At 48.2% G+C, this 21,762-nt stretch overlaps 1 protein-coding gene across 1 annotated transcript in view; it reads right to left on the minus strand.

The window, feature by feature from the left end:
* Nucleotides 1-2,114: 2,114 nt before the first annotated feature.
* Nucleotides 2,115-21,762, minus strand: part of RCOR1 (REST corepressor 1) — a 121,749-nt gene continuing 102,101 nt past the window's right edge. The window contains exons 6-12 of the mRNA XM_082737510.1: nucleotides 20,994-21,112; nucleotides 18,573-18,651; nucleotides 15,498-15,692; nucleotides 11,257-11,334; nucleotides 10,965-11,022; nucleotides 10,022-10,251; nucleotides 2,115-6,274 (exon numbers count right to left, since the gene is read on the minus strand). Coding sequence (XP_082593636.1) covers nucleotides 6,233-6,274; nucleotides 10,022-10,251; nucleotides 10,965-11,022; nucleotides 11,257-11,334; nucleotides 15,498-15,692; nucleotides 18,573-18,651; nucleotides 20,994-21,112 — 801 coding nt within the window. The 3' untranslated portion in view covers nucleotides 2,115-6,232. The remainder of the gene's footprint in view (nucleotides 6,275-10,021; nucleotides 10,252-10,964; nucleotides 11,023-11,256; nucleotides 11,335-15,497; nucleotides 15,693-18,572; nucleotides 18,652-20,993; nucleotides 21,113-21,762) is intronic.

Here is a 21,762-nt window from a genome sequence, read left to right on the forward strand (position 1 = left end):
CAAGCCATTCTAAGCAGGAAAGAGCCCTGAGGAGGGCGGGGGGATGAGGGGCGAGGGGCCGGCGAGAGGAGGGAGGAGGAGGGGTGGGGTGAGACGGGTGGCCCAGGAAGGGCTGGAGCTGTCGCTGGCAGGAGGACTGGGGCAGGGAGCCCCAAGGGGGACTCAGAGGTAGGGGACAGACACACAGCCGAGCATACACCAAGAACTTAAAAGGAGAAGCAGGGAAACGTGCTCTGGACCGGCGGCTCCAAGGGATGGGCTGGCGGACCCAGCAGCGGAGCTTGGCGTCAGCACGCTCAGGCCCTGGGGGGCGAAGGGGAGCCCGTGCAGGGGGCGCGGCCCAGGGAAGGAGAGCTGGGGGTGGGGGAGGCCAGCGGTGGCCCCAGGGCCACATACCTGGGAGGCTGCGTGGCGGACAGGTCCCCTTGGGGCCACCCAGCTGCCACAGGGAGCAAGTGCGCTCCCCACTGCCGAGAAGGAAGGAGACTGCGGCGCTCGGCCGCACAGGATGCCGAGGCCGCGGTGGGCAGCGGGAGGAAGCCGGGAGGCCCGGAGGGGTGCTGCCACGCCCGTTCCCGAAATACCGGCTGCCAAGTGCTCTCGAGGCCTCTCCCTCTACAGAAGTGATCCAGCCCAGGACACAGAGGGAGAGGGAGACTTGCCGCCTCCCAGTGGCCTTGGCCCCGAGCGCACCAGAGCGCAACGCCGGTCATGAGGGCTCTGTTCTGAACGGGAGCCCAGGGAACGAGGAGTGACAGGGACCGTTTCCAGCAGTCACCTCCGTGGCCCTCGGGAGTTGCCCTCTGGCACCCCAACTTCCTCCTGCTCTCCAGCCCAGCCCCCACTACCCCCCAACTCAGGACATCGGGCAGCTGCACCTGCGGCAGCGCCGGCAGAGACCGGGGCGATGGGGCCCGAGAGACGAGGGGGGCCTGGGCTCCCTCAAGCACCCTTGATGTCAGAATCCATGACAGGTCTGTTGCCTGAGGTCCCGCACAGGGGTGGCAGTCGAGGCCAGCCTCTGGAAGCCACCTCCCCCTCAGCACTGCCCTAACTCCCTCCACCTCCTCCTCTTAGTGCTGGTCGCCCTTCTAAAGTGATGGCGGCCAAGCCCAAGCAGCCCGTCTGGCTCCCACCCTGGCAGACGTCCAGCACTGCGGACAGTGGGCCACCTCCTCTCCGCAACCTTGACCCTCCTCTCCTCTCTCCCTGCGCCTGCACTCTCCCTGTTTCCCTTCCACCTCCTGGCGGGACAGTGCAGGGCGCTTTTGGTACCACGAGGCACCTCCACAAGTCACACGTGACAGCCTGAGCCTCTGTCCCTCCTGGGTGCTGCCCCAGTTGTCACCCGGGAAGACCCTCTGGCAGTACCCAGCATCCTCTCCTGTGACGCTGAGAGTGTGGTGACGGCAAGGAACTCTCACAGGTGTCCCACGAGCCCCGCCGTACCCACGAGCCCCGCCGTACCCTCTGCCAAGTCACACACAGAGAGGGGCCCCGTCTGCGGATCTTCAATGCAGCCCAAAGTAGCGCTGGGGGTGAGGTCAGGTTCTTCCGGAGGTCCCCTAGCCAGACCCCACTCTGGCCACGAGCGGAGACGGCAGAGGCGGCCGCGGGTGCTGGAAGGCTCTTCGTACCACTCGGCGGTGCTGAAGGCAGAGCTGCGTCCACGCTTAGCAGACCAGGGGTGACAAGGCGGTGGTCGGCCTCTTCACTGCCACAGTCCAGGGCCGTGCAGAGGCCAGCGTCCAGGTGGCAAGCCTGGTCACGCTGAAAAGAGAAAAACTACTAATGGGGAAAAAAAGTCCTCTCACCGAGCCTCAACATGTAAGCCCTCAACAGCTGCCAACTGCTAGGGATTCGCGTGTCTCGACCTGGTCCCAACCGTAAGATCATCGTACATAAGAATTTTTTTAAAAATGCAGTTCAAGGAGCGCCATAGGCTCAATACAGAAGGCATCTGTGGCTGCTTCCAAGGGTATAATTCCGGGGGGGTCTTCACTCTGAAACCGCAATGCCCATCGCAAAACCCCACCACACACTGGCACGGGCCACTGCTTTGAAGCCAAAGGGAGGGTGCGGAAAACGTTTTGCGTCATATTTTATTACATCAATGGCTTGAAAATTTTTTATTTAACTTCAGCAAGTATTAGAAATAGAAAAATGAATTCTGCAGTATTTCACAAATAAATTTTTCGATCTCCACTAACAAATGTTATCATTCAATGGCTAAGCAATTATAATGCTATGAACATTCACCACGAGTGTGCTGATATAGAAAACAGGCAGAAAGAGACATTAAAATAGTACTTACAACAGCATTATTACAACATATTTTCTTTAAAATTCCAACGTGGATTTTATCACTTCAAAAGATATACAGCATTTCCATTATATTTGCAAACTTAACCTTATACATCTTTTAAAATCTTGAAAAATTTTTAAGCAATCTAAAAAGCACTTAGCAAAGTTGATAGGTCTACGTAATGGAATACTATCCACTCCAGTATAAATTTTAGTTTTCGGAGGAGGTGACTGTAAACACTCATGATCACACGACATGCATAGACTCTACTGACCTTCCTTCTGAGTCGGAACATTGCTGCAGTTGTGCTTCTGGGCAAGGAGGGGAGCCGCCAGGGCCCGGGGAGGGGCCGGGGGGGCCGGGAGGGGCCGGGAGGGCTGGTCGGTGAGCATTGCACAAGATCACTAGGTTCAGATGAGCTAACTACCTTGAGTCAACGTGAAGCCAAGTTTCACTTGATACTGAGCCTGGATCCTGGGTCACTGGGCTTAGACACAGGCCGGACGAGAGAGGAAGCGAGGCTCTCGTTGGCGCTGGCTCCGTCTTTCCTTGGCTCCGTTAAGCAGGGATCCAGTTAGTGTAATGCACTGTTTGGCTTATTTTTGGTGCGCAATTTTACCAATAGTACATCTGATATTCAGAAAGACAAAAATAGGGCATAGCTGAGATTTAAAGTGACAATGAGCACACTTAAAGTGGTGTGTGGTATCTGCAGGAACTTTTACACACAGAAAACAACTGCTTAATTAGTCCACCACCGTAAGCTTGGAAAACTCAACAATTTTTTAATTTTCATTTTTTGATTAGAGGTTGGTGGCCATCAAAGGGTCTTTATAGGTTGAAAATGATCAAAAACCACTCTGAGGAACTGGTGTCCTGGTGGGCACGAACACACCAAGAGAACGCAGCAGGTGTGTTACACTAACTGCGGGTGCCTGCAGACAGCGGCGCCGGACTGTGCGCCCCGGCAAGATCAGCACAACTGAGGCACGGCCATCCCGGTTAAAAGAGCTATGTTACAGGATCGATCGCTGTTTCAGACCAGTCAACACAATATTCAAGTAACAAGGTGTTTAAATGGATAAGTGAAAACAATTTTTACCTAACACTTTACACACCTACATAAAATTAAATAAAAAAAAAACTTTTAATGCATATGCAATACAATTTATATCTTTTAGGATTTCTAAACTAAAAGTTAAACTATCATTTGCTTCAATGGTACTATATTTTGCACAATAACTTATACTTAGGAGAAATTTTCCACAAAAATATATATATAATTATGACATTCACATTGATCAATTTTTAAGAAGACAAAGCTTAAGTGAACATTGCATCCGAAGCAGTTGTCACTGTGGACCCTTCCACATCCAAATACGACCTGCTGATGCACCGAAATCTTGATATGTTAAAAAAGGGGCTTCACATAAATAAGATCCATCACTCAGCTTTTCAAGCAAAGTGATTTCTTGCATTTACAACATCATTGCAAAGACAGTGTAATGGAACAGTTTAAAACACAGTGCTACGTTCTGCTCGAGACGACAAGGAAGGGGTCAGGCAAAGAGAACCATCTCTCTTCCTTCTGGCAAATGAAAACAGCGATGCCCACTTCCTGTGGACAGAAAGCCAGAACCTGGCTGCTGGCGGCGGCCAAGCGCACTGGTGCGGGGGCTCCTTGGCGCCGGGCTAGCCCGTGAGCGGATGGTGCGGGAGGCAGTGCTGGCGCGCTGCCCGCCCCACTCGCTAAGAACATGGGCCTTTCACGCATTGCCAGAAGGAAAGTAGCCCAGGCACGCGGAGAGAACAGACCTACCGGCAGAACGAGACCCACAGCAGCAAACTACCTGCTGCTTCCAGAAAGAGGAAGGAGGCCTTGAGAAGAAGCGGAGAGAACCCAGGGCCTCGCTTCTTGCCTAGTGTCCCCTTTACGCGATGTGCAAAACTCTCACCACCTCCTCTCCATGGTTCACCTGCCCTTTTCCAATGACACGACAGGCTTAGGATACGAGCCCAGACAAACCCTACCGCACGACTAGTGTTATGATGCTCCCCCGTCCAGGTGGGGGCAGCGAGCTGTGGCCGCCCTCTGCCTCCTCGGATGCTGTTCTTCACACGCTCCGACCTGACCCCCAAACACGCCGTGAGGGCACAAGATGACGAAAGTCAGGAAAGTCCCATCCTACTCCCCTTGTGAATGACCTTTCTCCAGAGAGCTAAAAACAGACAATTCCAAACAGTCTAGGTTTCTAGCTGACCCTCTTCCTAAAGAGACAATCAGCGGACTTTAAAAAGCGGGGGGTGGGGGGGAGCAAGGTGCTTGGGAGTCAAAACACATCAAATTTTAATTGCATATTTTAAATTCTTAAGAATTCTGTTTGTGCCTTAAAGCATCTGCTTTTTTTTTTTTTCTTTTTGGTATTGAAAGCAGGAAAAATATTTAAATGATGCAAAAACAACAGCAACAAAAGCTCCTTCAACATATTTAGTGCAGGCTGGACTGACCGAGGGCGGGACAAAGGTTACATGAGAACACGGTCTGACAGTCTGTCCCTCAGCCCCACAGTGGGTCCACAGTCTGGTATGAGAATAAGTGATTCTGGAAATCTCAGAACATTTATTAGAAACATTTACTTGTTCCCAGTCCAACCCAAAGGCATTACAGACCACTTTTAACATTGTTTCTTTTCGTCTTGCTCTTACTAGAGCCAATAAACTGGTCACTTCTCTGTCCTGTACTGTCATATTCAGAGAGAAAGGACGGTGTTTTTATCACCACATCGGTATATAAAGGACAAAGAAAGCTCTATGGACGGTGTGTAGACGGCCAGGCACACCGACAGAGCGGGCAACGAACGACGTGTAGCTTCTCTGAAACCTTCCCCAGCCATTCTAATACCCTTTAGTGAGCTAACCTGACATTTAAAATCTGCACTGTCAGAACCTGCAGCAGTTTCTCCTCTGTCTCCTAATCTCGGTGATGTTATCTTTGGCAAGCAATAAACTTTAAAGAAGAAATAAGACACTAAAACAGAAAAAGGGCTGATAACATGGTTGCCAAAAGGAGAAGGCACCAATTCCAATGCACAAGCACCAGTACGGTGGTGTGGGCTGTGGACCGCAGCTCTCGGAGCTGGACGGTGGGGTGGAGGGATCCAGAAAAGACAGGGTGGCTCCTGTCCTGCGGTCACAATGCTGAAAGCTGAAGGCAGAACGTGTTGAGGTCCACGTTCTCTTTAAGCTAGTGTCCGAGGACAGCTGCTGCGAATGAGCTTTTCTACCACTTAGGAAGGGAGAAGGGTGAGATTCAAGCCAGCAAAATTTACAGACCATAATTACACCCAGCGTCTGGGGGAAAGGTGAGCTGACTGAGGGTGTTTGGCACAACGGAGGTTCTAATGCAGTCTGCCAGTATGCTGTGATTTCCAAAGAAGCATGGTATCACTTAGGTGGTTGCCTCAGAAAACAAGAGAAACTTTCTAAAAGGCCAACAGGGTCACAGTCACTCTGAAAATTACATTATGCACAAAGTAGAAGTGGCAGGCCATGCAGGAACAGAGTCGTGCCTTCCAAGTAGACTACCTGCTTGAAGCTGCTGCTGACTGAGCAGAGCTGCCATCGGTGGGGCTCAGCTTCGCCTGGGGAGGGGGCCCCAGAGTCACAGGAGGCGTGCAGGCCACGAGACTCCCCAGCACTTAGGCAGAGTGTGAGAGATGCAAGGGGCTCTCCGGGAAGTGGCGCCAACATGGCGGAGCGAGCACAGGATTAAGGCAGATGGAGCACAGGACTGAAGTGTACGCCTTTTTTGGTAATAGCTGCTTGTCCACAGAGATGTGATGCCGATGGCTAGGTGATGTCTTGGAATACCTGATATCCTGGGTAGCGCAGTCGTCCATACCAAGTGCTCAAAGCTACCAGAGTTTCTCATGAAGCAGATGCGTATCTGACGTCAAGAACAGAAGCAGCCTGAGGAGAGAAGGGGAGAAGAAGAGAATCAGAGAGCAGGTCCACACCACGGACCGCTACCTCCGGCGTGCTGAGCCAGGGCGAGAGGCTGCGGGCTGCCCGCCTACCCTGCACACACGTGTGTCCCGAAGGGCAGGGCCTGGGCATGGCAGGCAGGGTACCAGGGCGGCCTGCACGGCCACATGTCTCAGGCTCGAATCCTGGCTCTGCCCCTTTCTAGATGTGGATCCTTGGACGAGTTATTTCTTCTCCAGTTTCTGTTGCTTCATTTGCCGAACAAACACAATCCTGACGTCTACTTCACAGGAGCAGATAAAATCGCTGGAGAGGGCATGTCAGCACAGCGCACGGCCAAGGCAGCTCTCAGGCCTGTCGGCACTGGCTGGAGGGAGGCCTAACCCACTCAGCCAACAGCCCCCGGCCTGTGCTGGGACATGGGGGCACACACAAGAGCTAAGATCACAGGATCCTCTTAAAAAGGCTCAAAAGCATTTCTTTTCTTTTCTTTTTTAAGATTTTATTTATTTATTTGACAGACAGAGATCACAAGTAGGCAGAGAGGCAGGCAGAGAGAGGAAGAAGCAGGCTCCCCGCTGGGCAGAGAGCCCAATCCCAAGACCCTGGGATCATGACCTGAGCCGAAGGCAGAGGCTTAACCCACTGAGCCACCCAGGCGCCCCTCAAAAGCATTTCTTAACTAAAACGGACTCCCAGACCCAAACCAGAAGGTTACAAGTTGTCCTCATGCTCATTGCTACCCTCATGATGTCTCCCTTATTCCTAGGGAAACCATTGGGCTATGAACCCCGAATCTGAAAATAGCATTTTCTTCGGTCAACTTCACAATTTATGAGAACAGCTGTTACGGCAGCAGATTTCTCCTCATGAGGAACATATGCACGTCATTCTGCAACTTGAAGGGAGACCAGCTCCAAGCCAGGCCTGCCCAGCAGCCCCTCACCCACTCTGGCCACATCACACACCCTGCTCTGGACTGCGTCTCGGTCCACTTCAGAGAATTCTAACCCTCAAAAGCTCAGAACCCATAGGCTGCCTTCCCTTCTCAGCCCTGAAGGAAAAAAGCCCACAGCTAACAGGCCATTATGTTACTGGAACTTCTGGCAATTCTGATGTCCTCCTCCCTGCCTGTGCTACATTTAACACATAAAATCTGCAGGGGGAAGGGGCGGGCAAGACAGCAGCCTCTTTCTCAATTGCTAGATGCCACAGGCTACATCAGAATGAGGAATTACAGGGGCACCCAGTTCTGGGCACTGACTAGACAGACCATTAACGAGCAGTCTATGGAGTCCCCTCAGGCCCCTCACGGACTCAGGGCAGTAGCTGCCCCTTCCAGACTGGTTTCCTTTCGCGAACTGCCATACGGAGATGAGAAGAGCAGGGCGGTGAGGCGGGAAGCCCGGTACAAGGAGCACAGGAAGGAAGGGGCGGCAGCACCGGGCTGACTCGGCGGGCGAAGCGTCTGCCATGGGCCCAGGTCACGGTCCTGGGGTCCTGGGATCCAGTCCCGCACTGGGCTCTCTGCTCAGTGGGGAGCCCACTCCCTCCCCCACTGTGATCACTCTCGCTCTCTCTCGAATAAATGTTTTTTAGAAAGGAAGGAAGGGAGGGAGGGAGGGACCAAATAGAAGGAACCGACGTGTGTGATGGCGGGGATTTCAATGACCGAAGCAGCGAAGATGTTTACAGACAACATGAAGATCATGCGTAAAGGAGAAGTGCTGGTTTTGAAGAGAAGGTTGGGCAAACAGATCCGTGGAAAAGCAACCACTAGAGAGAAATGAAGACATGCCGCTCGGTGGGAAATGTGGCCACGGGTGACCCAATGCTCCCAGAGTCTGGGAAGAGAATTATGCAGGTATTTTTTTTTTTTTTTAAGATTTTATTTATTTGTTTGACAGAGAGAGATCACAAGTAGGCAGAGAGGCAGGCAGAGAGAGAGGAGGAAGCAGGCTCCCCGCTGAGCAGAGAACCCGATGCGGGGCTGGATCCCAGGACGCTGAGATCATGACCTGAGCCGAAGGCAGTGGCTTAACCCACTGAGCCACCCAGGCGCCCAATTATGCGGGTATTCTGATGTGCAATCAACATGGTGAGTGGACCATGAAGAATGGCCCTTCTGGACCACAAAGAAAGAAATGTTAACTGTCAGCGAGTGAACCAGGCTTAAGAGAAGGGAGGAAAATACACGGGAAAGAACTCACACCCTGCCCCATTGGTGACAGCCCTTGGTCCCAAATTTACGACCACATTTTTTAGGCTAACCCTGCCAACACCCACTCTGACTAAATTTTAAGAAGGAAGAGAGCCAAAGCTTCCTATTATTTCTGCTTCCTGGGACTAAAGCTGAAAAACACATGGAGGCTGTCATTCTCGCAAATTCTAATGATCCTTCCCTGGTAATTCTCATCTTTCAGTGCTTCTTGAGTCCAGGACGTGAGGAAGTTAATTTGCTGCTAAAGTGGCAACCAGCACTGGGACAATAATTACTGCTAAAAGCTGCAAACCCCTTCTCCCTGCTCACATGCTGCTCCGTCCCAGGGTCTCGGGCTGAGACCCTATCACACTGTTATCAACAATAATTCTGTACACTTACTACAAAGGTTTTCTGGTAGGAGCTTTAAAGAGTCTAACAGAGTGCGGATGTTTTGATGCCCTTTGGACAGACCTACGTGCCTGTGGCCGCTCGCGTCAGTGCAGAGGCACGGGGAGCACCATCTACGGTGTGCTGGCTGGGGGATGTCCCTGGTGAGGCACTCTGTGTGCTTAGGTCAGGGTAGGGGGGACTCTGGCTGCTTTTAACCAGCCTCTTAGAGTAAAGGGGGAGCACACACAATACAGAATGTATCATTTCAAATAATTCCTGCATGGTCTGAGAGAGGCTTTGATGAGAAAGTGACTTTTCCTGTAAAGCTCAATTAACCCCTAATCTGTGTCAGTAAACAAACTGAAGGGTCAAGTGGCTGGCAGCAAACTCTCCCCTCTGCCCAGCCCCAGTTTGCTCCTCTGTGGCAGCGGGGGTAAATATATGCAGCAGGGCTCGCCAGATAAGCTGGAAAAATGACCAGCACCCACTTCCCAGGACGCGGGGTGACAGCAGAGGGGGCTGCGCAGCCTCAGTAATCCGGCAGCCCAAGCTGGGCGGAGTCGGCAGATGACATCCGTGCAGCTATCCAGGAAGACTGCCAGAATGTCAGCCACCGGCCCGGAAGGTCCAGCCAACCACACAACCTGGAATTGTCCCCGTCAGCATGTAAACCCACTGGCCCCAAACATCCAACAAAGGCTGGGTGGTCTGGGACAACGGACAGACCTCAGAGCTCCTGGCTGGCTAGCGGGGCCGAGTCACCAGCCAGTTCATGAACCTTCCACTGGGAGGACAACCCATTTCACAGGACTGAGCTTGACTAACACTGCTCAAGCCACTTCCAATTTACTGCTTTATGACTGAGTTCTTATGCGATCTAAGAGATGTTGGTAATGTGGAATGTTCTGTGGCTGGAGGAACCAGGATGGAAGGAAGAATTTGTACAGGAATTAAAATGTGAATAATATACCTAGTGACCAAAAACTGACTGGCACCAACTACTATGGTATTTATAGGTAAAAGTCAAGTCACTGGCAGAGCTGAGAGCTAAAAATATTTCCAGAGCTGAGAAAGGCCATCGAAGAAGAAACCGCATTTCGAGCATGAAGCTGGCAGCGATTCTACTGTTTCAGATTTACCTCGTCTTCCTCTTCAGGCATCTTGATAGAATGATCCGGGGACTTGATAGGTTTCTGGCTACTGGGCCCGTTGGTCTCTTCTTTACCATGCTCTGCCTCCCATTCTTGTAAAACTTCATCTATGTTGAAGCGGCGTCGATAATTTACAAAAAAGTTTTTCACTTGTACCACTGATTTGTTCCCAATCACATCTGAGATTGCCTGAAAATCCCGGCCGTACTTCCTGATGGCTAAGGATGTAAGAGAGCATTGCTTTTCAATATAGGGGAAAAACAACTGAAAGACCCACACAACTGAGACTTACCCCTTCCTTTATCTAGATAAGAAAACACAGGGGCTTCTAATAGTAGGCACTATCTTTTTTTATTATTATTAACATATAATGTATTATTTGCCCCGGAGGTACAGGTCTGTGAATCACCAGTCCTACACATTCCACAGTGCTCACCATAGCACATGCCCTCCCCAGCATCTATCACCCCGCCACCCCTCCTACCCCAGCAACCCTCAGTTTGTTTCCTGAGATTAAGAGTCTCTTATGGTTTGTCGCCCCCCGAGATCCCACAGGCAGGCACTATCTTAATGTATTACACCGGTGAGGAAAAAGCAGCAATGATCCATTTCGTAGATGACTGATCCAAGAAGTCCAGCAGGACCCTGTCATCCAGAAACCGGCACCTTCTCCCACCTCTCCCAAGATACCTGAAGTCAGCCAGCCCCCGTCCTGTGGCTATGGGCACTCTGCATTCTTCTTTTCAGGCTCCCCAGGACTAGAACACCTCCAACGGTAGAATTCTGACAATCTGCTGCTTTGGGGTTTTGTACTTTCTGACCGTTCAGAACCCAACATCCTACTCCACAAGTGGTGGATGGGAGTGGGGTGAGGAATGACTTTTCCTAAAGGCGGCCACAGCCCCAAGCCCACAAGAAGGACTCCCCCTACCTTGTACCGCGAGGAGCTGCTCTTCCGTGGTCCACCGAGCATTGCACTTCTGCACAGCCTGCACATTCAAAGGAGTCATGTGAGCAAAATGCATTTATAGGTGCGTCCGTCCTTACGAGAACTAATGAATCTTATTTTTTCTCCTATGAGAATTTCAACATCAACTAAGTTCTCAAAATTGTGTCTGTACCTTTCTATGGGAGGTATACTGGAGATGTATTACATAGGTGTTCAATCCTTCAGCCCAGAACAGTTGGTTATGAATTCTAAGAGGATGTCAACAGAACCCTACCTCTGGAAGCCGATATGGTTCTATTCCACCGTCAAGTTTTTCTTTGAGAGCGCTGTTTGTCTGTTTAATATTCTGAATCTAAGAGAAAGAAGTAAATATTTTAATTTTTTTTTTTAAAGATTTTGTTTATTTATTTATTTGACAGACAGAGATCACAAGTAGGCAGAGAGGCAGGCAGAGAGAGAGGAGGAAGCAAGCTCTCTGCCGAGCAGAGAGCCCGATGTGGGGCTCTATCCCAGGACTCCGGGATCATGACCTGAGCTGAAGGCAGAGGCTTTAACCCACTGAGCCACCCAGGCGCCCCGAAAATATTTTAATTTTAAAAATGAAAAACTTTTATCAAGATATGAAATGAAAACAGAACTAAAAAAAAGTAAAAGAAAAAAAAACCAAGATCAAAGAAGTACTTAATCTGTATGGTAGCCAAGGGTCCCTACAGTGTCCCTTCAGAGCATTTAACTAGATGCTTTGACTTGCTCAGAGCAGCAGACAAGGGAAAGGGGGGTCTCCTGCACAGTGTTAACCCATCATTTCCCAATAGTTCATCCCCTGAGTAGCGTTTCTGGCATCTGATACAAAAGTCAGGCAATGCCTGGGCTTCCTGCCACACAGAACTGAGCTCAAGTAGCAGAGCCCACAGAGTCAAGGCCCAAGAGAAGAGCAGGACTGCAAGGGCAGCCTCGCAGAGCCCTGTGTAAGAAATGGGACATGAAAGTCAGCAGCATTTAAAGAAGAGACAAAAAAGCAGTGGACTTGGCCTGGCGCCTTACCTAGACCGCCCTGCTGAATGCGACTGGTCTACTTAATTGTGTCACTGCCTCACTCTCCACTCGGGAAGACCTAATGTGGCAGGCACTGGCTGCTGGCTCATCTAACAGACGCGTGTTTCCCAGCCCCCTTCTCACAGGCATCTTCGGTGGTCTTCCCCAGAGCTAGGAGGAGCCCTTCTGCAAAGCTCTGGCATGCAGAAAGGACAGGAGTTCCTGGGAAGGTAAAAGCTCTTCCTGCTCAAAGGACAGCCGGGTTGGCTCCGCCCCCGACCCCTCCTCTCTGCCTGAACGCAGACGGGAGGCCTACGAAATGGGCTTCTGGAGCTCCCAGTGTGACAGGACAGCAGGGCGAGAAGCCAGCACACTGAGAGCGGCAGAGGAGAAAATGTGGAAGAATCTGGGTCCTCGACAATACTAGTGAACAGGCGGGCTGACGCCAGGAACCACTGGTGCTGGGACTTCTTGCTATTTGATAAACACAAATTCTGAACTGTTGAAGCTGCTCTTGGTTAGTTTTTCCGCCACGTCCACGCGAGCCCTTCGCCGATGCCCACCCCCCGCCGGAGGCATGCGGAGAACGTCCAGCGTGGGCCGGCCGCCCCGAGGGTGGGCACGCGCGTCTGGCAGCAGCCCCGACAGGCTGTCGGGGCTGGACAAGCCGTCTCCTCTCCGCACATGTGACCCCCTCTATTCTGAGTGAACCCAAAGCAGCTTCCTTCTTCAAAAACTCCCGCTCCTGACCCTGGCCGTGAACCGAAGGCCGTTACAGCTGACTGCAGTGTCAGTCGCGCCTCCACGGAGGAGGGGGTCTCACTTTCCTTCCTCCGTGTATGACCGCCCAACGGCGTTAGGGACGCACTCGGCAGAGGGGAGACGAGCCCCTGTGCATAGGAAGAGGAAAATGCATGTGGGCGCTCACAGCCCCGTCGGAGAGCTTCCACAGCCGACAGAGCTTAAAACGCTCTCTCCTGCAGCAGCCCTCAGATAGCCTGGAAGATCAGGCAGGAAGGATTAATCTCCTCATTTGAAAAGAGGCCCAGAAAGATTAAGTGATTCTCCTAAGATCAGGGTGCAGCTGTGCCAGCAGCCACGGCTGGAAGCCAATCCTCTGACTGCACAGGGAACACTGGGTCCTGCTCTGTGCTGCCATCGGACACGAGAGGACGGACATGAGAGGACAGACACGAGAGGACAGACCGGCCCACAGACCCCTCCTCGCACCTGTGACATGATGGCGGGCCTCCTATCTAACCTTCCATGGAACTATGAAGATCAACGAGTCAAAAGCAGCAAAAAAAAAAAAAGTAAACCATCAGTCCACCACATTTTGCCTGAGTTCCAGAGAGAAGGATGGGGGAGGGGCAGAGCACTAGTGAAAGGACAGCATGAGGCTACTCAGTTCAATCTGTTTAAATGGACCATGGAAAATCAGATTCAAATGATGAGCCGGTCCTCATATGAGACACAAATAATTAGGAAAGTATTAGTCTTAAAAACTGTATCCTTTACAGGAGTATCATAACATAGCGAACATCTAGAGTAACTCTGACAAAGCCCTGGACACAGAAATGGCCCAACACCAAGAACTTCCAGATCTGCGCTGGTGGGAGCAGGTTATGTTCGTGAGTCCAGGCTAGTTCTCCAGTTTAATACTAAGTCTCTATTTTGATCTATACCTTCGATACAATCCCAATAAAAATTCTAGAAGAATTGCTCTTCTGGAAACTGAGAAGGTGAATCTAAATTTTATATGGAAACACAAAGGGCCAGGATAGACAATCTTGGAGAACTTATGATCTAGACCCGATGTTCAGCTTTGTAATGGAGGTATTATTAAGGCAAGACAGGATCGGTGAAGAATGGACACACAGACCAGAGTTAGTAACAGAAAACCCTAAAGCAGATCATGCATATATGGACATGGGATCTAAAACAAAGGTCTTAATGCACTGAGGTAAGACAAGGATAGTTTTCAATCACTGTTCCCTCACGTCTGTCAACCCTCCATGTAACAGCACACACAGAACAGTATCTCCGGACAGACTGAAGACCACAATGTGAAGGGCAGAACAACACTCTGAAGACAGCATGGGGGAGTATCTTGATGACCTTAGAAAAGATTCTGAACAAAACGTAAGAGCACTAACCATAATAGGTAAGAATGAGAAATTGGACTACATTATAATTAAAAATTTCATCAAAAGATAAACCATTAACAGTGAAAAGGCAAGCAAGCTTCAGAATGGGAAGGAGGAAGTCATTCTGCCCCCACACCCAGGGCCAGGGGAGGGGGGTAATTAGGCAAGGCCTGAGGACATTTCTGTTGGCACAACTGATGGGGGCAAGGTGCTGCTGGCATCTAGTGGGTAAAGGCCAGAGATGCTGCTGAACATCCTACAAGGCACAGGACAGCTCCTCAGGACAAGTTATTATCCAGCCCCAAATGTCAATAGTGCTGCATTTAGTAAGCCCTAGTGCAGTGGAAGCAAACTCACAGACACGGACATGAGCACCCAGGAAAACTGTTCGGCACTGTTTTCGAAAATGCTGGACAGGGGCTGACTCTTGGTTTCAGCTCAGGTCATGATCTCAGAGCGGTGAGATCGAGCCCTGTGTCAGGCTCTGCACTGGGAGCCTGCTTGAGATTCTCTTTCCTGCTCCCTCTGCACAACCCCCTGCCTTCGAAAGAAGGGAAGGGGAGAGGGGGGCGGGAGGGGAGGGGGAAAATGAAGTAAAATAAAATGTTGGTCATATTCATACTCTATAACTCAGCAATTCTACTTAGGTATGTATCCAACAAAGATGCATACAATACACACCAAGAGTCATATAAAACCACATCAGTACAATCTGTTAATGGCCTAAAGTATCGGCCAGTAGTACAAAGGGTAAGTCATGGGGTATTTACACAGTAATGAGAGAGAACGTCTATGGCTCTGGGCCACCTGGATGGACCTCACGTGCCGAATGAACACAGGAAATAAAAGAAACCACACATATGATTCTGTTTATATAAAATCCCAAAACGGATAAAGATAATGTGTGGTTTAAAAAGTCCGACCAGCGGGGCGCCTGGCTGGCTCAGTGGGTTAAAAAGTCCGACCAGCAGTCAGCTACTGAAACCAGTGAGGGGCATTAGTGAGGTGCTGGAGGACATGCCGAGTCCCCGAAGGGCAGGGATTACAGGGGAAATGAACGGGGCTCAGGAGGCAGCGCTCTTCTCTCGATCAAGAGGGTGGCTGTGCTCACACTGTGAAAATCTCACACATACACACACACACACACATAAAAATCTTCAATTTCAAAGTTAATTTAAGAAACATCAACAGATCAGTACCTAAGATCTTCTGTCCAATTCCCAAGAAACAAAATGCCCTTTAGAGATGTGTGAAGAGCACAGCTACGTGCATGAAACACACAAAGGCCTCTGGAGCACCGTTAGCCCTCGTGCCAGCACCAGCCCCGCGGTACCTGCCGCTTGATTGAGACCAATTCCATGTCTAGCTGCCTGAGCACCGTGGTGGCGGCCGTGGCGTTGGCAGAAACAGCCTCCACGTCTTCTTGAGACAGAAACATTCCTTTGGGAGGTTTCCTTTTTGCTCTGTTTTTAGCTTGTGTACTATGTTTTTCTTTCTTGATCTGAGGAACTGTCTCCGTAGGGGGCACCTGCATGATACACATATTTGATAAATGAGACTCTGAAACATTAAAATGCCAAAGGGACAGTAATAAGCATATTTTCTTAACATGGCTCTAAACAATCAGAGACAAATGCCATGCCATAGCCCAAGTACCACCTAGAAACCCTAACAGGCAGTTAACAGAAACACTGGCTAACACATCAAGCAGAAGCCCCTGCCTCCTGTATACACAACCTTCCTCTATCACTCTAAGCCTCCGGCAATAAGCACGCTCAGTTCCCTGTAGTAGCACAGGAAGAGAACAGATCTGCATTCTCATCTGCGTGCTGTGTATATATGAAGGGGGAGCTATTTTTTCCTAACAGTTCTTAGCAAGAGATGGATTTGGGAACACAGAAAGAAAAGAGAAAAAAAAGATTTAGCACATATATAAAACCCATTTAAATTCTTTAAATCTATATAGAAGTTTATTAAAATATAAATTTCTATACAAAACTATATGACTTTTTTATGTACCTTTTTTTAGATGACACTTAACTTTCAGGGCAACTGTGTAATCTGCCTCAAAAATATATGCTGTCGTTTCACAATGTACAACCGCTGCTAATTTTTTTAAGTGCTTTCTCTATAACTGAAATCTTTGGAAATGAAATGTAATAAAATCTTGGCAAAGAAAGGATACTGCCTTCCTGATAATAATTTTAAGAAGAAATTTCTGTAATTGTTCATAATTTTATCTTGTTAGCATATTAACATTTGTGGATGAAGTGGAGAATACACAAGGTTTTTTGCTTCATATCTGAAACACTGAGACAAGCAGACTCTGTAAATTATGCTGGTGCCAGTGAGGTCTTGAACAAGTGGTCATAAGCACTACATAAAAACATTAGTAGGCAATAACCTACTATAACCTACAGTAGGCAATAGCCCATGTCTGGAATAGCTATGCTGTTCCATAAAGATCACTGATGGACCGTGTACCTGTTTTGACAACATTTTAGTGCATACAGAATGTAAGAAATAAGTCATTTTCTCTTTTAATCAGAAATTATGCCATATAAATAAGAATTACAGAAATTAATGTAAAATCAAGACCTTTCTCTTTCATTTAAAAATGTCCCACTGAAGAGCCTAATACAGAACAATGCATCAAAACAAAGCTTCCTAAAAACTAAAAACTGCAGATACAATCTGACTTCCTGAACGATCTAATTTAGCCAACTGTTAAAATGGTCTTATTATTTAGGCATTCATGTAAATCCCTGGCTTGAGTGCTGACAATAAAGAATTAGCCCATTTTCAGTTTGGCAGTATGTTGCAGCACACCAAAAGAAGCCTTAAAAATGTAACTAGAAGACACCAACCCAACAATTCAACTTCCAGAAATGTGTTCCAATGGAAAAAAATTCAGTGTACTAATATTTAATCGTAAGATCACTTCAGCATTGTTTATAATAGCAAAAAGCGGGGGGGGGGGGGGGGACTTGATAAAAACCCTTAAGATCACTTGGCTGAATTATGTGTGTGCGATAAACTAGCAAACAACTGTGTACACAAATATATTTGATACGAAAACATGTTCAAGAAAGTAAATGTACGAGGTTATTAAAAATTATATATTAAAATCCCATTTTGTATTTTTAAAAAATTGAGTACAGATTCAGAATTACAGAAGTAGACATATTCAGTTCACAGGAAGTCATCTGGAAGAAGACACCCGAACCTAACGGTGGTCAATGATCATTAAGGGTGTGAATCATCTTCACTTTCCCTTTTTTGTTTAGCTGGATCTCCTACTTTGCCTAGGGAAAACACATTATTACTGGTGTGATTTTTAATTTCAGGTATGTCCAGACCTTTTTCTTTTCCCTAGTATAGACTAAAACAGCTGTTCTCACACTTTAGAATCTTCTGACAGAGAACTCTATGAGGTTTTACTGAAACTACAGATTCAGACTCTGTCGTCAGAAGAACACTTGTATGAATATATGAAAGTTACGTCCCACACTGAGATGCAACACTCCAGCCTGAACCAAAGGGCTGATGGGCACCAATGGACAATGAGGCCCTTTCCTCCAGGGACTGTATCATGAGCCCCCCAAGGGCCTGCCACAGATAATGCTGTGTTGTTCGGGGTTCCTGATCTGTGCATGGAGCCTTGGGTTTGACGGAGGTCCCCCAGGCATCCCACATACGCTTTATTCCACTGTTATGAATGCGCAAAATAACCTTAGACCACAACCCATTTCGAAAGGTTACTAAGATCATCTAGATACTCCACCGTTCTCAGTGGACAGTTTACAATAAAGAAATGTTATGTTATAAATATACAAAACAAAAGGCATTTACAATTGTAGGAATTCATGGGTCTCTTGAATCCTCTGACATAACGATTTTAAGATGTGAAAGATTAAAAATTCACCATGTGTGAGGCTCACCGCCAACCTCACCACTGCTGATTCTGAGTAACGGGCAAATGTGTACCGAGGCCCTGCTAGCCCCCTGCAGTCCTCTCCAGAACTACCGTGCAGGCCCCTGGGGCTGATCATCAACGAGGAAGGAGGCCCCAAGGGCGGAGAGGAAGAACCAAGCCCTCACAGGCTCCTCACCAATATCACCCCACCGCAGCTGATGGAGGGAAGAAGGCCGTGCGGACGGGTGCCCAGTGGGGGCAAAATCCTTACTCAATAACGCTCTCACTTCCTTTAGGGCTTCCTTTTTATTACTGTTTCTTGGCAAACAAAATTCTAAGGTGTATAAAGCAAAGTTAGTATTGTTTAAAAAGTCTTACCATGATGCCTTGTACATAGCATTTAATATATTAAATAGGTTAAGAGGACTGTTTTACTTATGGAATGAGTAATAAAATTTATTTGCCTAAACAATACTAAGGAAAAAAAAATACCTCCTTTTTGCTTTCCTTGTTTTGATCAGTCTCAATGTCAGTCGGGTCACTTCCGTTTGTGTCTTCCGGCTCATCCTCACTGGAAGACAAGAACAAGTCACTGAAAGATTATTTGGTGCTAATTCTATTTATTATACAAATACAAGCAATAAATTGATTTAATGACAGATTTAATACAAAATTAGTGTGTTTTCAGATTGCTGAGATTAAAAAGAATTTTTTTGATTCAAATAAAATAATATCCACCTTCATAGTTCCCTTGGTCTACATAATTTAAAAAAAAAACAGCAACTATTACAATAGGTCTCTAACTTCCGAATCAGGTCTAGAACACTATTGCTTTATATTTGCAAAATGCTTCTTATCAACTCTCCACTGAAAATGTCAAATTTGAGACATTTATGTAATTGCCCCGTAATTAGCTTGTGGTGGCCTGGGACATGATCATGGGCCGTAAATGGGAGGTTACTCAAGAATGGAGTCCTACTGCGCTGGGAACAAACTCCCCGACAAGTAAAACTCCATTTCAAGCCCCAGGAGCAGACAGAGGCTCACAACTCAACACAGTGTGAGGGAGAGAGAGGCTTCTTGGCGGCCTGCAGAGGCTGGTACTTCAGATTAGGTTAATTTAAAAAAGCACATTCATTTTGACACGGTACTTCCAACGCTCTTCTTTCTAGCCTTCCATGTATTAGTTTTTAAAAAGCCCTCTGTAGTAGTTAGGACCTTTATTTTAAAAAAATAAGAAAATAAGGCTGACACAAGTCACGCCGCCAGCCTCAGTTTGCCCGCAGTTTCCACCAGCTCAGCAGTAATGGCAGCCAAACCGGCAGCTGCTCCAATGTCAGTGTCCCCACTGTCCCAAGAATCCATCTTGGGTGGCTCTGCTACCCTTCCCCCGACCCACCCTGCCTGAGGAGAGAATGTCTGAAAGGAGAAAGAGCCCGGGGCTGAGGAAAATTCTTTCCCAGGTCCTGCCATTACTGCCAACAGTTTCTCCGGTGCCACTGCCTCGTGGCGTGCCCTTGTTGGTCTGCGTCTGCACAGCAGGTGGGAGCACAGCCGGTCTCCCTACCCTTGGTGCTGATGACCAGGGAAGGGGGTATGCAGGTGTCAGCCGATGCTCTTTCCATGTCACACAAGGACAACAAATCCCACTTACTTTTTAACTCTGATTTCAGCGGAGCATACCTATCTGTAGTAATTCAATTTATAAAAAGATGTTTAATTTATAAAAAGTAAACAAGACCAAACATATAATGGATATAAAAACGTTTAACCAAAAGTTATTGGAACACTAAAAAACAAATTCAGTAGTGTTTGCCGCTTCTGATTACCAAGAGTAATGATCCAAAAACAGGCGCACTAGTATCTAAGCAGCAGACGGATCAAGGTCAACAGTGTCACAGGCTCTTGAAGCCGGACATGAGAGCTTTGCAGATGTTCCCACCACTGCCCCCATTTTAAAGCTGAGCCCACAGGTCCGAATTCTCCAAAAGTCAAACTTCTAACTTGTTCCCACATGTTATTCTACTTAAAATCATAAAACACTCTCCTGCAATGGGGCCATGGAGATCATACAGTCTCACTTTCTTCACTTTATTTGTACTATGAGTTTTTAAAAATAACATTACAGGAAATGTGGAAGACATAATTTTAAAAAGCCACTTACAGTCCCACTAACCTAACACAAAAACCAGTATGTGGATGCGCTGCCTTCTGGACTTGAAGCATCTTCATTTTAGAGTCGACGAAGTGATGACTGCGGCAGGCCCGAGTGAGGCAGTGCGGCCGGGGGGCGCACAAGCCAGAGCCCACGGAGTGCGCGCTCGGACCCGGCCCTGTGTGTGAGCACAGGGCTATTCCCACTACTCTGCACTACTCAGAAGTCCGCACAAGCGCTGAGTAAGATGTAGCACGCTAAGCTATCCTTAAAACTAGATCCTTAAGGAGAAATCATGAAATCTCTGTCTCTCTCTGCCCCACACACAGAACAGGTGGTGAAGAAAGTGGAGATCTACACTGCGCAGTCACCTCCTAACACATCAGACATTAAAGCACGTCCCACAAATCCTACATGTAAGAAAGGAAATTCAACCTAGGAAATAATGGATTCCTTCTTATTAAAAGGAAACACCTTCAGGGGCAGGAAAGACTATGTGGGCAAGTTTGCTCTTTCCAAACGGAAGCTTACTGCACGGGAAGAGAGCAGTAAGGAGAAAACACCCGCAGAAAAGAACACGTCTTAACACAGCTCCTGAGCATCAAAGGAAGAGTATCTGTGTACTTGTGGCTCTAGCAGGAAGGCCCTAGGAAAACCCACCGCTGGACCTTTCCTTTGTGTGTCTACCAGCTCTTAGAAATTCTACTGACCCAAGAGATCCCCACGTGGGAAGACATCACCTCCGGACAGGCACTGACCTCTCTTCCCGCTCCCGCTTCTGTTTCCGAGCATGGCGGTCCATCACGCTGGTTTTAGTCCTCGTCTTCTTCCAAGAGTAGTAAAATTTCACCAGACTTGCTATAGATTTATCAGGAAGCTAAACATAAAAACTGAGTTGGTTTCGATTTAGAGCTAATCTTCCCAAATCAAGTATGCTTATTAGGTACAGTTAATAAGGGTTGTCTCACATACCCAGAAATGTACTGTCAGGGTCCTTTTCTCTGAGAAGGAAATTCAATACATTCCAAACTACTGGGGCACCTGGGTGGCTCAGTCGTTAAGTGTCTGCCTTTGGCTCAGGTCATGATCCCAGGGCCCTGGGATCGAGCCCTGCACTGGGCTCCCTGCTCAGTGAGAAGCCTGCTTCTCCCTCTCCCACTCTCCCTGCTTGTGTTCCTTCTCTCGCTGTGTCTCCTTGTCAAATAAATAAATAAAATCTTAAAAAAAAAAACAAAACAAAACATTCCAAACTACTGCAGTGTGACTGGAAGTGACACTCAGCCTAGGAAAAAGATTGCTGGAGCAGTCTGAGATGAATCCAAATGTTTACCTAAAGTTTCTAGCCTAACACTCGGGTTATTTTTTAAAAATTCACTTCAGCACTCATGTAACTACCAATAAGCTTTCCTGGTAGGACTCCACCAAATAGCCTTCTACAATAGAAGAGATAAGCAAACCTCCCCCGGCTGATAGGGTTCCATGATGCTCCCCCTCCTGCAACAACCATCAAAGACGCTATCGGACTCA

The sequence above is a fragment of the Mustela nivalis genome (assembly GCF_964662115.1).
Source record: "Mustela nivalis genome assembly, chromosome: 6".
NCBI classification, from domain to species: Eukaryota; Metazoa; Chordata; class Mammalia; order Carnivora; family Mustelidae; genus Mustela; species Mustela nivalis.